Source organism: Psittacula echo (genome assembly GCF_963264785.1).
Source record: "Psittacula echo genome assembly, chromosome: 5".
Lineage (NCBI taxonomy): Eukaryota > Metazoa > Chordata > Aves > Psittaciformes > Psittacidae > Psittacula > Psittacula echo.
In genome coordinates, this window is record NC_137739.1 from 29,236,632 (window position 1) to 29,251,161 (window position 14,530).

The 14,530-nt window shown below is 36.1% G+C and overlaps 1 protein-coding gene across 4 annotated transcripts in view; it reads left to right on the plus strand.

Moving 5' to 3' along the window:
• Window positions 1-14,530, plus strand: part of FAR1 (fatty acyl-CoA reductase 1) — a 38,127-nt gene that overhangs the window by 16,342 nt on the left and 7,255 nt on the right. For all 4 annotated transcript variants that reach the window (XM_080617441.1, XM_080617442.1, XM_080617443.1 and 1 more), the window contains 7 exons: window positions 2,141-2,320; window positions 3,684-3,861; window positions 4,883-4,927; window positions 5,046-5,164; window positions 5,666-5,733; window positions 7,158-7,329; window positions 13,438-13,567. In XM_080617441.1, the coding sequence (XP_080473567.1) occupies window positions 2,141-2,320; window positions 3,684-3,861; window positions 4,883-4,927; window positions 5,046-5,164; window positions 5,666-5,733; window positions 7,158-7,329; window positions 13,438-13,567 (892 nt within the window). The remainder of the gene's footprint in view (window positions 1-2,140; window positions 2,321-3,683; window positions 3,862-4,882; window positions 4,928-5,045; window positions 5,165-5,665; window positions 5,734-7,157; window positions 7,330-13,437; window positions 13,568-14,530) is intronic.

Below are 14,530 nucleotides of genomic sequence, written 5' to 3' on the forward strand. Positions count from 1 at the left end.
TGGAAACTGTTTAAGAGACTAAGGAACATGTTGCTGTTCTGAGTCTTTCTAACATCGTGTGTTGCTCTGATGTCTAGGATGAGTAGAAAGGATGCAAACAAGCTGTAGCTATATGTGCTGTGCAGACTGGTAATACTAGAGCTTTTTTCCTAATGTGTGAAAGGGAGCACAAAGTATTCCTTTAGATTCCCTTGTCAGAAGGGGAATGCACATTTCAGAGGATGACTTTTGGGCAAAACTCTATGTTGAAGTTATTGCACTTGCTGTCTGCTTGGTAAGCAAATAGGAGAATAAAGACTGCTCAGCCTTCTCCATGTCTTTAGAAAGTCCCTCATTAAGAAGAGTAGATGTTTGCATGGGAGGGAGTAGGAAGGTGAAGATGCACGTGGAGGGGAAAAAAGAAAACTAAAATGTTGAAAGCTTTCACGTTGTACAAAAAATCTAGTAAGGAGATCCTGGAGAAAGGAGTATTAGAAGCAAGAAAAGATGATATTTGCCTTTTTTTTTTTTTTTTTCCTGAAAAAATGTTTATTTGATTCAGTGTTGAAATACTGAAATAAATATCCAACTTGGGTAAATTACTTTTGTGAGGAATAGCTCCATTTTTGGGGGTGAGTAGAGCAACTTTGAGATAAAACACTTGTCAACTCTGATTTGAGTTGTTACAAAGGTTGGCATTACCCTTCTCAAAATACCATACTGTATACTGAAACTTCTTAAGGTAGACTGTATTTATTACTGGTTTATGATCTTGAAATGTTTAGGAACCACAAAGCTGACAAAAGTCCAGATGGACTTAAAAAACAATTTGAAAGACTGGTGTAATGGGGTCTTGGTACAAAAAAGCCTTTGGCAGTTTCTACTTTCTTGATGGGCCCAGTATGTTTAGCAAAACAGAAAATGTGAGTGTTTCTTAGGTGCTCTGGCCTCATCTGTTCTAATGGATGTGCTGGAATGGTTGGAGGAACCTTATAACTCTGAAGACTGCCTAGACCGGCCTTCATCAGATACTTAATGGGAACAAAATACTTGGCTTGGGGACAGTAGTAGGAATAAAGTAAAGAAAGCTTAATACTTAGACTTACTTTGGAACTTCTCCCAGTTTGTAATTGCTGTGTACTTCTTTATCCTAAAGTGGTGCATACTGATTATGCATGCCTTCCTTTGACTTCTTGAAAGAGGCAGTGAAGACTGAGAACAATACTTTCATCTAAAAAAACCCAAAGAAATGAAAGAGGGCTTAAAAAAAAAAAAAAAACAACCAAAAAACCCTCAAAACACCTCTCCTCCCTGTTTCATTTAGAAGTAATATTTTCCATTTATAGTAACTGCTTTAGAATAATGACCCCCTTCTCCTGTCACCCCAGTGCTTCAGTAATAGTGTAATAAATCATACTTAATGCTTATTTGAGGGGATCAAAAGTATTTTTGTGGGTTGTTTTGGTTTTGTGTGGTTTGTTTTTGTTTTTGTTTTTGTTTTTTTTTTTTAATGCAACACTTCGTTGTAGAGACTTCAATAAAGCTTTATTTGGCTGTGTTCTCAAAGCTTAGTTGAGTAGTACAGTGTATACAAGACAACTAGTTCCCATATTAAGTTGTATAGGCTGGAAAGGATATCTGAATTGTATAAAATAATCAGCAGTTAATTGGTAAAATGTCTTCTGGTGGGGATTGTAGGGAAATGCGTGTTCTTCTAGTGTCCTTAAGTACTCTATTTTAATAAGAAGCTGTGAAGTTGGAGGGTGTAAGTGCGGCTCTTCTTTTCTTGAACTTGGAAGTTGAGGTGCATCTTATGGCAGCTAGGTGTTTCATTGCATTATTCCCATTTAGGATTAGGATTTAGCTTGAGGAGAATCAAAGGTATGCTGACTGTCCCAGTCTGGTACTGGAGAGTGAAGGAAACCAGGGTAAAATTTGGGAAAATAATGCTGAATATTGAGAGATGCCCTAGGTAAGGCTGTGTAGCATGTTGTTCTAAGAAAGTTAGGACGCTGTCTATACTGCTTTTTTGGGGAGGGTGTATTTAGGAATATTTTATTTACCCATCACTGAGGCATTTAGGAGTGAATTGAGTAGCTGAGCTTTTGTGCCTTGTGTTTTGTCTTCCTCTCTGCTAATCAAGTTTCTGTTTAATCAACAGAGATGCTGTTAAGTTAAATGTGACTGCCACACAAGAGCTCCTCTTCTTGGCACAGCGAATGAAGACTCTGGAGGTGTTCATACATGTTTCAACTGCCTATGCATATTGCAATCGAAAACAGATTGAGGAAGTAGTTTATCCACCTCCTGTTGATCCCAGGAAACTGATGGATTCTCTTGAGTATGTGTTACATTTTATGAAGCTATTGCAGTAATCTGTAACAACTTGTTTCCTAGTGATGAAGTACTAAAATGTGCCTAGGAACCTGAAAGATTAAATCAGCTTACACTGACCTGACACTTCTGTTTTCTGTGAAGGAGATGGTGTAAGGTTTTATTATCCATTCCTTGTAAGAGAAGTGTGAAATTAAAAGGAACTAATAAAAAAGTAAAGTATCTTTTAGCTTGCTATTATAGATGGAAGAGCACTAACATTAAAAGCAGATGAGCTACTACCTAGAATGCACATTGAACCAATCTTCTTATTTTTCTTTTTTTTTTTTTTTAATAATGTTGACTTTAAATACAGTTTTGAACGAGATTTTTTTTTTTTTTTTTTTTTTACAAATAGGGTAACTAAAACTGGTTGGTTTGGGTTTGGACAACTGTCTCTATTTTAGAACTCATGGCAATGAGGGAAGGCTTTTGTAAACTTACATGAGAGTGATCTCTAGCCAACAGCTGACTGAAACACATAGAAACAGATCTGTTGTGTCCCTTTCTGGGTTTTTCTACCCCTCTTCCTAGCCCAGTTCATATCATGAGGGAGTCTGCAGGTCATCTTTGATTGTAAGAGAACACTGGTGAATAACAAAGTTGGCTGAATTCCATTTATGTAATGAAGATGTTGGGTGAGTGAGGCAAATAAAATCCAAGCCTATTTTGAAGTGGAGAACACGAGAGTACCAATAGTTAGAGGCACATCTCTGTTGTGCTTGTGTGCTATGACTGAAGGTTGTTGCAGTTTTAAGTACAAAATGCTGAATGAATTGGGAAGCAAGCTGAATTTGCAAAGCTTCACTAAATTAAGGGGAGTAACAAGATGATCAGCTTGCTTCAGAGATGGTGTAAGATAGCTTAACACCTTAAAGGTACAGGTGATGCTTGTAATGCAGTTGAGATGGACTGCTCTGTGGTGGCATCACTTTCTAAACCGTGTAATGCTGAGAGGCAGTGTGCCTGTGTTCCAAAGACTAACTTGCTGTGTCCGCACTTCTTGTTTGAGAACTTAGTTGATAGAATTAGGATTACTGTAAAGGAATATACAACTTGCTCTATAGTTAGTGTGTAATAAATTAATTAATTTGGCCAAGTAATTAAAGTAATTTGCCCAAATAATTAAAGAAGCAAATAGTAGTATACCACTCTTAGTGGACACCAAACATGCAATCCTCCTCTCTTTTACTGAGAAACTTGTTTTAATTTCAGTCTGTATCCCTTTTTCTTTAAAGGAGAAAGAAATTCATTTTAACTAACAATTACATGTGCCCTCAACTGAAGCAGCATGCAGTAATTTATACTTGCCTGTAATTTTGTTTCTTTAGGTGGATGGATGATGGCCTGGTGAATGATATTACTCCAAAACTGATAGGCGACAGACCCAATACTTACATATATACAAAAGCCTTAGCTGAATATCTAGTACAACAAGAAGGTGCAAAATTAAACACAGCCATTATAAGGCCATCTATTGTTGGTGCTAGCTGGAAGGAACCTTTTCCTGTAAGTCATTTTCATCTGATCATCTTGCTTATAAACTGTAGTACATACTGATTGACTTTATCCAGTGATCATTGTAATGGAAAGTATTTTAGACTCTGAAGTTGTGTCAGTTTGCTTCTGGATAACACCTGTACAAAAGCTGTTAAATACAGTATTCTTATGTAAGAAACTTAGGGTCAAGTTACTTCTAGTCACAGAACGACTGTCACAGTGTGAGATACACAGAATCATCAACAAAAAAGCTGACAATTCAGTTCACAGGTAGAATAGTATCTTCACCTATTTTTCTCTTCAAGATGCTTTGGTGTATCAGTACCTGCAAAGGGTGATTAAGAAAACTAGGGACTGCAGGACATAAAGATGCTTTGGCTCCACTTTTAGTCAAACTGTGTAGGCTTAAGTTATATGGCATAAGTTCTATGTACTGTATGCTATACTGATAGCATATATACTTCCTCCTATAAGGGAGGTCAGTGTTGGAGTAGCTTCTCCACTTCAAGACTTGAATATCTCTCAATGTCTCTTAAATAATTGCCTTTCGTACCTTTTTGAGTAGTATAGTAAGTATATAGTGTCTGAATGCTGTCATTAAAGTTGAAGAAGAATGTCTCCTGTTTGAAAAATGAAAAAACTTCTGAAAGATAGCAAAACTGCTTATCTGTTTTCTAGGAGTTGCTAGAAGCTAGTCTAAAAAACTTGTAAGGTTGAATACTTTCAACATAAACATATTTATGCAGACAATGCCCTACAACTTGCTCACTAGGAAATAAACAAGCTAACATCTCTCTTCTAAGGACCTGTGAATCTACAGGTAGATTTTTTTTTTTTGAGTCATAAGAACTTGTTCCATGGCAATATTTGGTGATATAACAACTTAGAGATACAGAACTTGGTATCTTTCTCCTCCGTGTTCTCTTTTCTTTCTACCCTTTAAGCTTGTAGAAACTTTAGGTTTTCACTTGAAACTGCTGACTTCAATAACCTCTAACCAAAACCTTTCCCTCCCTGCTGTTCGTAATAGGGATGGATTGATAGCTTCAATGGACCTAGTGGTGTCATCATCGCTGTAAGTACTGAATGTACTTTTTTTTTTTTTCTTCTTTTTGAAAGGCAAGAAAGCTTCATATGTTTTACTGGTGGATCTTCTGTCTCTTATTTTTGTTGTTGCTGGTTTTTTCTTTAAGGCAGGAAAAGGAATTCTTCGAACAATGAGAGCTTCCAACAACGCACTAGCAGATCTTGTTCCAGTAGATGTTGCTGTTAATATGACACTGGCTGCAGCCTGGTATTCTGGAGTTAATAGGTATAACTATATATACACCTATATAACTATACAGGTGACAATAGAGAGTACAAAGTGTTTTGAAAATATATTTTGTGTGTGTTAATAAATCAGTCTTTGAACTTAATGATCAGTGTTCTGCTGTTCCCCCAGGACAAAGGAATTTAAGGTTTTAATGCTTTTAGTCCCTCAAAGTGTAACTTCCTTATGGCAAAGAAGACATCACCTACTGATGCTGTTGTACAAGCTATGCCTGCAAATTCCTTCCTGGGTCTTGCATTCAATACAATTTACAGTAAAGTAGGTGATACTTCTCCGAAAGAAAGGAAATATAGGAGTTAAAGGAGAAAAATACTGGAAGATGATATGGAAAGCAAAAAACCCAACATGACAGGAGCTTTCTGCTTTATATAAATGATACTGTTGAGGGAAAGGATAACTTTGATAAGGGATAAGTTATATCTTGCCTCTTTTTTCAAAAGGTAGGTTGTCTTCTAACTTCACTTTTGTCTTTCCCTCCAGACCAAGAAATGTCATGGTATATAACTGTACAACAGGTGGCACCAATCCTTTCCACTGGGGTGAAGTTGGTATGCTATGTTTCTTTTTTCATAAGCTTTAATAGAAAAATAAGGTTGAATAATACAAGCATAGGCTATAATCAGTAGGTGGCATTGCATTTTTATTATTGAAATTAACATAACAGGCATACCTCTCAATTTTGTAGTGTATTGTGCTTTTTCATTTTCCACTGTTAATTATCTCTCCTTGCAGCATTATCACCGTTTCATTTTGTTCTTGTTTGTGTGTGTGGGTTTTTTTGTTTGATGTTTTTTTTTTGTGGGGTTTTTTTTTTTTGTGGTTTTTTTTTTTTTTTTTTTTTTTTTTTTAAATTCCATTATAATTTAAACTATGGGATCACTGGTTTTTGTTTGGTGGCATGATATAATCTGCAGATTGTGGGTAGTGAGCAGAGTAAAACATTGCACAGACGAGCAGTAGTGATGTTGGGTTTAATGTTGACCTTAACAAATGCATATGGATAAACAGCCCACAATCACATGTTATGTGGCCTCTAAATTGAGAGGTATGAGAAGAAATTTTTTTGTACTTGTGTAGCTCTTTTTGTCTTAAGTTGATTTAATATTCAGATAGCTACATGAGACTTCAACTGTTCATGTACATGGAAAAGTAATCTTTAAGAAAGAATGGCCACCTATTTTCAACTCTTGGATATGCTGACTAGAATGTAACCCAGATGCCAAAAGCTTTGAAATAGTTTTCATTATAAATAGCAATACAAGCTGCCTGGCATGGTAAAGCTGTTTATTTGCTTTCAGTTTTTTAGAAGTAGAATTCTTAAGATCATTTTTTTTCTTTAGTACTTAAATCTATTTTACTTCTCTCTACTATTTTGTTCATGCTTTTTACTTGCTTTTACCCATTTTATATGTATTTATTTATAAATGTTATTGCTTCAGCCAAACTTCAAAAATTGGTGACTTAATTTGTATCCCAATTTGAACTGGGTGTTTAAACGCAGTCTGTAAACAACAGCTTGATGTTATAAGAAGTGGATTTCAACAGGGCTTCTTAAGATATTGATCCTGTGTATCTGTTGTGAAGAATTTTCAGGTGTTGGCGGGAGTTTCACATGGAGTCCTATCCTGATTGCCTTTTTCTTAATGGTTAAATATGGATAAGTTGTTTTAAATTGCTGTGAATTTTTGAAAACAACCTCTAAGGTAGGGAAGAGGAACAGAGAGAGAAGCTACAAGAAAATATGATACTGAAGATGAAGACATAAAAGACCTCTTGATTATAATAGGAACCAGTACAACAGTCTTTCAAGTTAGGCTTATGACTTTTTTTTAATTTCTGAGAATCTTAGAAAAGTTAGGGTGGTTATTTACATGTTGTACTGACGTAAATATTGTACACTGTAATGTACTTTGAAAACCATTACATTTTACATGGTTATTATCAAAGCTATTACGCAACTTTTCTTTCTCAGAATACCATGTAATTTCTACTTTCAAGAGGAATCCTCTCGAACAGGCCTTCAGACGGCCCAATGTAAATCTAACTTCCAATCACCTTTTATATCATTACTGGATTGCTGTAAGCCATAAGGCCCCAGCATTCCTGTATGATATCTACCTCAGGATTACTGGAAGAAGCCCAAGGTAATGGTGACTAGATCTGTCTTGTCTGTTCCTCTGACTTTTAAACAAAGCTATGCTTACACTATGATGTATATTGATGATTTTTGAATTTTTTTTCTTCCTCTGAATGCTTTATGATTTAAAACTTGGCCTTTTTTTTCCTGAGAACAGGTCCTTGAATTCAAAGTGACTGAATTTTCTACATAAAATGAGGATATCTTTGTTGGATAGTTTGGAGGTTTGAATAGTTAAGGTAGACTAAATTACAGGATCTAGAAAGTGATGTTTATTCTTGAATAATAAACAGTCAAAATATGTTGATCCTTATTTTTTCCCACAGGACACCACATTACTTTGAGTTTCCAGATAAATCCATTAAAAAGTGCAGTAAGGCACCCTAATTTAACTTTTCAATCCAACCCCCTCTTGTATCAATATTGGACTGCAGTCAGCCATACAATGCCTGCATTTTTGCACGATCTTTTGCTCAGATTGACAGGTCATAAACCATGGTAAGAAGGACAGGCCTAAAAATTCCTTGCTGGCAAGGTGGTGGAAACATGTGAAGAAGACATGGCATGGGCACTGTCTAGATTTACTAACTACAAGCAATAACAATCCAATGGCTGCATTTCGAAGAGATTAACGACTGGCTCAGCAATGCTGTTAAACATACATTTTGGTTTGGAATCCCAGTCAGTCATTAAACTCTAGAAGTGGCTTGCATAAAGATTGTTGTTGCTCTTATAAACTGAGAATGGAATGGGAGATGGAGTTGTTAAATACAGGTTATTCCTGTAGATGATACAATTTGATCTGATATGTTGGTTTTTATCATCTTGACATTCCGTTCAGTTTATAATATTTACACTATTATCTGTCTAACTTCTTCAGAGGTGAAAATGACATAATTCTGTTAAATAGGCTAAATGAAATTATGTAGAAAGTATAAGATGTCAGTTCAATTTGTTTCAGATATGCCAAGCTATATGATCATAACTCATTACATATATTTTCAAAAGTATTTGTCTTCAGAGTCTATAAAAATCTCTACCTTGACAGTGTATTAACACAGGTGAGCATTCACTGTCCTGTAGTTCAGGTCAGTTGTACAAGGAGGGGAAAAGTTCTCTTAAGAGGCTTGGTGCTGGATCAGTAGAAGGAAGCCATGTAAGTGGTTTGTAGGAGAAAACTTCTCAAAGTGCTTGGGTTCTGTTGTTCCAATCCTACTCAGTAGTGTCATACAGCGACAGTAATGGCAGGAGGCTGTGCTAGGAGGCTATGGGAAGATTAGGGTACGTTCAAAAGATGTGAGCTTTTCAGATCAAAAGAAGGTTTTGAATGTACAAGTTCCTAGCTTTTAGGTTCTTTTGAAATTTAAAGTTTTTCTTAATAAAAAAATGATAGAAATTCTGACAGATGTAAAGACTGTCAGTCACTAAAAGGTTACAATATAAATGCCAACCGTACTGACTTTCAAATGGTTAGGAAGTAGAGCTTCCAGAATCTTGTAAATCTTTAAAAGATGTTCAGTCTTTTAAGTATTTGACTAGTACAGTAAAACAAGCTGAGAATAAGCATGTTGTTTAGAATGCTGTTAGCGATGGGAATGTTGAGTCTTGTTTTTGCTTTTCCTGGAATTCTTGCTTGATGTCCAAAGATAGAATTTAGGACTTTATCAGTACTAGTACAATTGGTGACTTTAAATATGTATTTTCTAGCCTATGAATTATTACTGTTAAGATTATTTCAAATTAGTTTAATATAACAGTGGGTGAGTGAGTTTCCTATCATGCACAAAATTTCCAGTTTGAGGGAAATGTGGGAGATTCAACTAAAGCAAGCTGTTATTCATTCACAAAGGTTACTCAAATGCACTTGAAAGAAAAGCTTTTAAGTTTGATACCCAGCCCACTTACAGGAGTGTACCTTTCATTTTTTTTTTTTTTTTTTTTCCTTCAAGCATTTAAAAAATTGGAGCCTGCAATAAGAGCAGCAGAAGAAAATACGTAGACACAAGCAGGACATGCAGTGTTAAACCCTAGTGGGCTTTAATAATAGAATAAATTTGAGACAGATCTTACCTACTTTTTTTTTTTTTTTCCACTAGTCTTCTGACTCAAAGAACTTTGAAAGCTGCTTTAACTGATGGATTGAAGACAGTCATGGTATAGGGATGTCCCACTGTTGCTGTGGTCATTCTGTCCGATTGGCGTAATGGTTTTAATTGCCAGGTAGCATGTACTAGGAAACTTCTAAACACTTGGAAATGCTAGTGGCAATTCTTAAACTCAATATAATGCTGTTCTGAGTGAAAAAGGGCTGGTATAATCTAAAATATGATGTTTTCCATCACTATTTACCAGAAAAACTTGAGCAGTATAGTAAAAATGTAAAATTAGCACAAATTTCACATACTCTAACTTGACATCATGTGGTCAATGGCCTGCCCTCTCTGTGCTGAGTCAGAATACACTTCTGAGGTGTTTGTGTGCAATGTAGGAAAACCTCTGAGCAATATGATTACTGAGTGGGCTTAACTGTGCTGTTGTTATACTGTCAGGATACTGTGCTGCAACTGAATAAGAAATTTTTAACAAGTAGAAGAAATAGGTTGGGCCTATGACTCTTTAGAACTAAAGGCTTATGCTCATAATAAAAAAGTCTTCCTGTTCTGGGTTTTTTGAAAACTTACTGTCAACTTTCTGCAATATGAAATCGTTCTTTTGCACATTACTTATGGAAGCAATGTTTTTAGTGAGGTGGAAAAAGTTCTGCCTCTTTTTTTTTTTTTAATCACACTTAAGTTCCTTAAATTTAACAATTATCTGATAAAGCTAACAGTTAAGGAAAGGGAAGGAAGTAGTAATGAATATAATCTGAAATTTATAGGAATAACAGGTGCAATAAGAATTGTCATAATGAAGAGTTAATATTTTGTACTGAATACTGTTACAGCATCGTGCAGTTGCAGAAATACTGGTGATAATCCTTAACATCCAAGTTTAAGGATAGTATTGTTAGTTGCTTGCCATGCATATACATAATTGCATAGCAAAGCTTGCTGACTTTCTAATTACCTTTAATATTAGGCATAGATCTTGCTTTTAACTTTGCACAGAGCTTAGCACAACAGAACCATGTTATTTAAAACTAACCGCATATATTTGAAATCTAAAGACCTCTAAATATACTCCCAGCAGTGAGGTGTATTTACTAGAAGAGCAGAATGTGTCATGAAATATTTAAATTTGTAGTTCAGGGATTTCTCCAGCAATTCATGTTCTGTTACTCCTCCTTAAAAAGCAAAAGGAAAGGTGTGGTTCATGTATGTAGAGTGATGTAAAGGACATAATTTCTTATCTGTCATTTCAGTTTAGAACTGCTTAAAACTTAATATAAAGCATTTTTCATTGTTTCAAATCTTCAGAATTTGACATAAAGTTTGGTTATGTGTGTTTATGCTCTTAGTTGTGTGTATTCCCATTTGCAGGAGGAATATCGTGCCATTGAAGTTTATAAAGCTTAGTCTGCCAGAGCTACACAACTGTCCACTAAATGACACTCAGTGCTGATATTTCTGAAATAAGTCTGTCACCTTACTATTTATTAAAAAAAAAAAAAAAAATACAGTTTCATGTTGATTTAGTGCAGATAACAAGCTGTCACCAAGAAAGTCAGCCCTCTTCTGGCAACTCTGTAATTGATTTAGCAGTTGAGAGAATGTGGAGATGTGATTCTTTTGGCTCATGTATCAACCTTATGGAGAGAAAAAAAAAAAAAAGTAAAATTTGACTGAATTTAATCAGGAGTTCTGTGGCCAGTCATTAAATCCAGTTTGAGTTGGAGGGGGGAGAGAAACCTGCAGCTGAGGTAGAAGGACTCCTCTTAGCCACTAGATGCTTAAAATTTTATTTCTTAATTGGCTTAGGTATGCTCTAAAACTGTATCCGTAAACAGGGGCAGCAAGATTCCTGGCAGATTAGTCTTTATATTAGTTCAAATTAAGTTTAGTTTTTCTTTACAGAAAAGAGCTAAAATGAATGTCAGTGGCCAGCAGCAAGCTCAAAATCAACATTTGTGTGATCAGATAGTAATTTGCACCATTTAGTATTTTGCTGGGGCACAGGTTTTCCGCAACTGTAGCAGTCTAAAACTTGCTGCTCTTCCAGCTTACCATAAGAACAGAAATTGGGCAGGTACAAGTTAAGTCAACAGCTAAGTTAGATAATCTTAAGACTGTCAGTGGACAGACCTCTGCAAAAAGTCTAAGCACTTAATCACTGTGTCCTGTTTGGTCTGTTCTTCAGGCCGTTCTGCTGTGAGGCTTTTCTGGCTTACCTGACCAGTGAGACCTTTGCTTTCCAAGTTTTGAGTTCTTCTCTGAATTTTTTGACCTAAATAATGAGACAATTTTTTTAATTTCAGTTTAGTCTTGTTAGTGCAGGATATGTTTTGGATGTACAGTCTATATTCCTGATTATTTTTCAGTTGGAGGACTGTGGTTCAGCTTGGCTTCCACTCTTGCTACCATGCCCAACTGGTGAAACTAAGAACAGGTGTTTGAAAGCATCTGGGAACATCTACTAATAAAATTAGCTGGTGATCTAAAATCATAATACAACTCTGAATTACTCTAGATAGGTTCCTATGGGGTTTAAGGAAAACCATTTGTGCTTTAGCTATACTTTACTTTTTCAATGGCCTCTGCAACTTCTATTACTCCATTTCATGAGAAGAAAGAGCCATTTTTGATATTCCTTTAGATACTGAGATGCCAGCCATTAGTGACAGTAGGGGACACTAACGTGACGCATAATACTTCCTTTAGACTAGAGTTTCTGGAACAATGTGCTATATCACTTTTGCAAGTATGAATGCACCAAGGCAGCTTTCAGAGAAAAATAGGTGGTTTGCATTGCTCCTATGACTCTTGCTGAACAAAACTTACCTTCAGAAAGCCATTTCTTGTTAGTGCTGGGTTGTTCTGCTTTCCTTGTTTCCCTTCCCCCTGACTGTGCTTAAAATGACCAGTGTGTCCTGCTGTAAGGATCAAATTGGAAGCAGATCTGTGAGACGGACTACCTTGAGCACCCAAAGCAGGGATGTAATAGCATTAGGTTACGTGATTGTAACTTAGTACTTACTAAAGTTAAGTGGCCATTTCTAGCACTGTAACACCTGAAACAATTTTCTTGTCATAAATGTGGGGCTTTGCATCTGAGCAGCTGGATGACTCATGTTTTTTGGGTGCACTTCAGATAAGTTTCTGCTTGATCAGACTGCCCAGATTGATCCTTACAACATAATTTTTCTGTACTCCAAGTGATGATTTTAAAGAATTGCTTCCTCTGTGTAATAAGGGATGATGGAAGGTGTTTCTGCATATTTTGAAGTATCATAGAACTGATCATCTAACTGTTAGGAGCTGCTATTGTCCATCTGTGCTCTTAAGTATTTTCTTGCACTTTGCTGAAGAAGCAGAGGGTTAAGAGCCTAAGCTGTATTTCTGGTGGTTTTAAGCCTTTATCTCTTAGTGGCCATAATAAACTAATTTTGGTTTGTTGGAGACGTCTGGTTTTGCATAGTGTTCAAAATGATCAGGGAAACCTACTTTTTTACTTAAAGTTATCATGTGTGTATTTTCTGCACTGTGCAGTTTAACTCTTCTCAAGTCAAATTGTTCAGTACAGTCATATTGTTCAGTACTAGATATTCCGGTATGTTGAATGGGAAAGTGGTCTGTGTGTGCAGAACTAAGAGCTACCAATGGAAAACAATAGTTTTCTTTCCTTAAAAAAAAAAAAAAAAAAAAAAAAAAAAAAGAAAAAAGGCGGAGGGGGAAGAGATGGTAACTCACTATTGCAGTGGGAAGTAGGTTTAAGAAAAAAGGACTGTCCGATAATTTTTGATTCTATATAAAGATTGGACAGCCAAGATCCACTTCAGTAATATGCAGAAATACCCTCTTGATGGAATATAACATGCTTTGGGTGCAGAGCAAGATGGGGTGTGTTAACATAGGGGTGTGGGGTTGGAGGGTAAAAAAATTACGATCTTACTGTCTGTTCTTGTTTGAACTAATTTTTACCACTGTGTAACCTGTACATTCCATGCCTTGGACTGTAGGATGATGAAAACAATAACACGTCTTCATAAGGCCATGATGTTGTTAGAATACTTTACAAGCAATTCTTGGATTTGGAATACTGAAAATATGACTATGCTAATGAACCAGCTGAGCCCTGAAGACAAAAAGGCAAGTAGCTATGTGATCTGGGCATGGAGACTGAAAGTGAAATATAAGCTGATTTATTCAAAATTGAAAAAGGACATCTGCTGGGACTGCTGCTTTACTGTACCGTGGAGCTAACACTAGTACTAACTCAGCACTAGAGATTCCTGTCACATTCTTTCACTTGTGCCGGACTGTATTATATGCTAGATCAGTGATGTGATCAGAGACAAAGAAAGGCAGGACCCCCTGGAAGGAGGCCTGATATGAAAGTTGGTTGTCATGGAGTTACCTGATCATGTTCTGGTGTTGTCCATATATCGAGCTGTTAGTTTTACCTACATCATGAATAAAACAAGGCTTTAGTTCTTGACAGTTAATTTCTTCTGAGGAAATAGGAAGTGGGTTTTGAGGGACTTTCTTGCTTGTTTTTAAACCGATAATGAATTTTATATACTGTTCTCATGGTTTGGCCAGAAAGCAGTGTGTAAGAAATTTAAGTGTAATTTCTCTCACTTCTTTCTGAAGCACACATTTGCTGTGTGACTAAAGCTGCCCTGTGCAGGGGAAGAAATGTAATGGAAGCAGGATGACAGAAAAGTCCTGGAAGATGTTGAGGAAGAAGGAAAACTGAGTGCAGGGTGTGAGTAAAAGGGAATGAAATAGCTTGAATGAAAAAACCTTAGTCTTCCCACTGTGTGTAGTTGATTATGATAGTCTCTATTTTTGTACTGTATTTATCAGACACCTGTGTGGTGGATTGATCTTAAAGCTGTAGTAGCATTCTCCCTCCTTGGCAGGACAGGGGAGAGTAAATATAACAAAAAAAAGTCAGACATAGCAATGTATTTACTGTGGTCTCCAAAAATCAATTGGTTTCATTGGATTTATATCTCCTGAGGAAGATTGGTGGTGTTTTTTTTTTTTTTTTTTTTTAAAAATACAGCTGTATAACTACAAGCACATCTAAAAATCCTCTTTTATCAG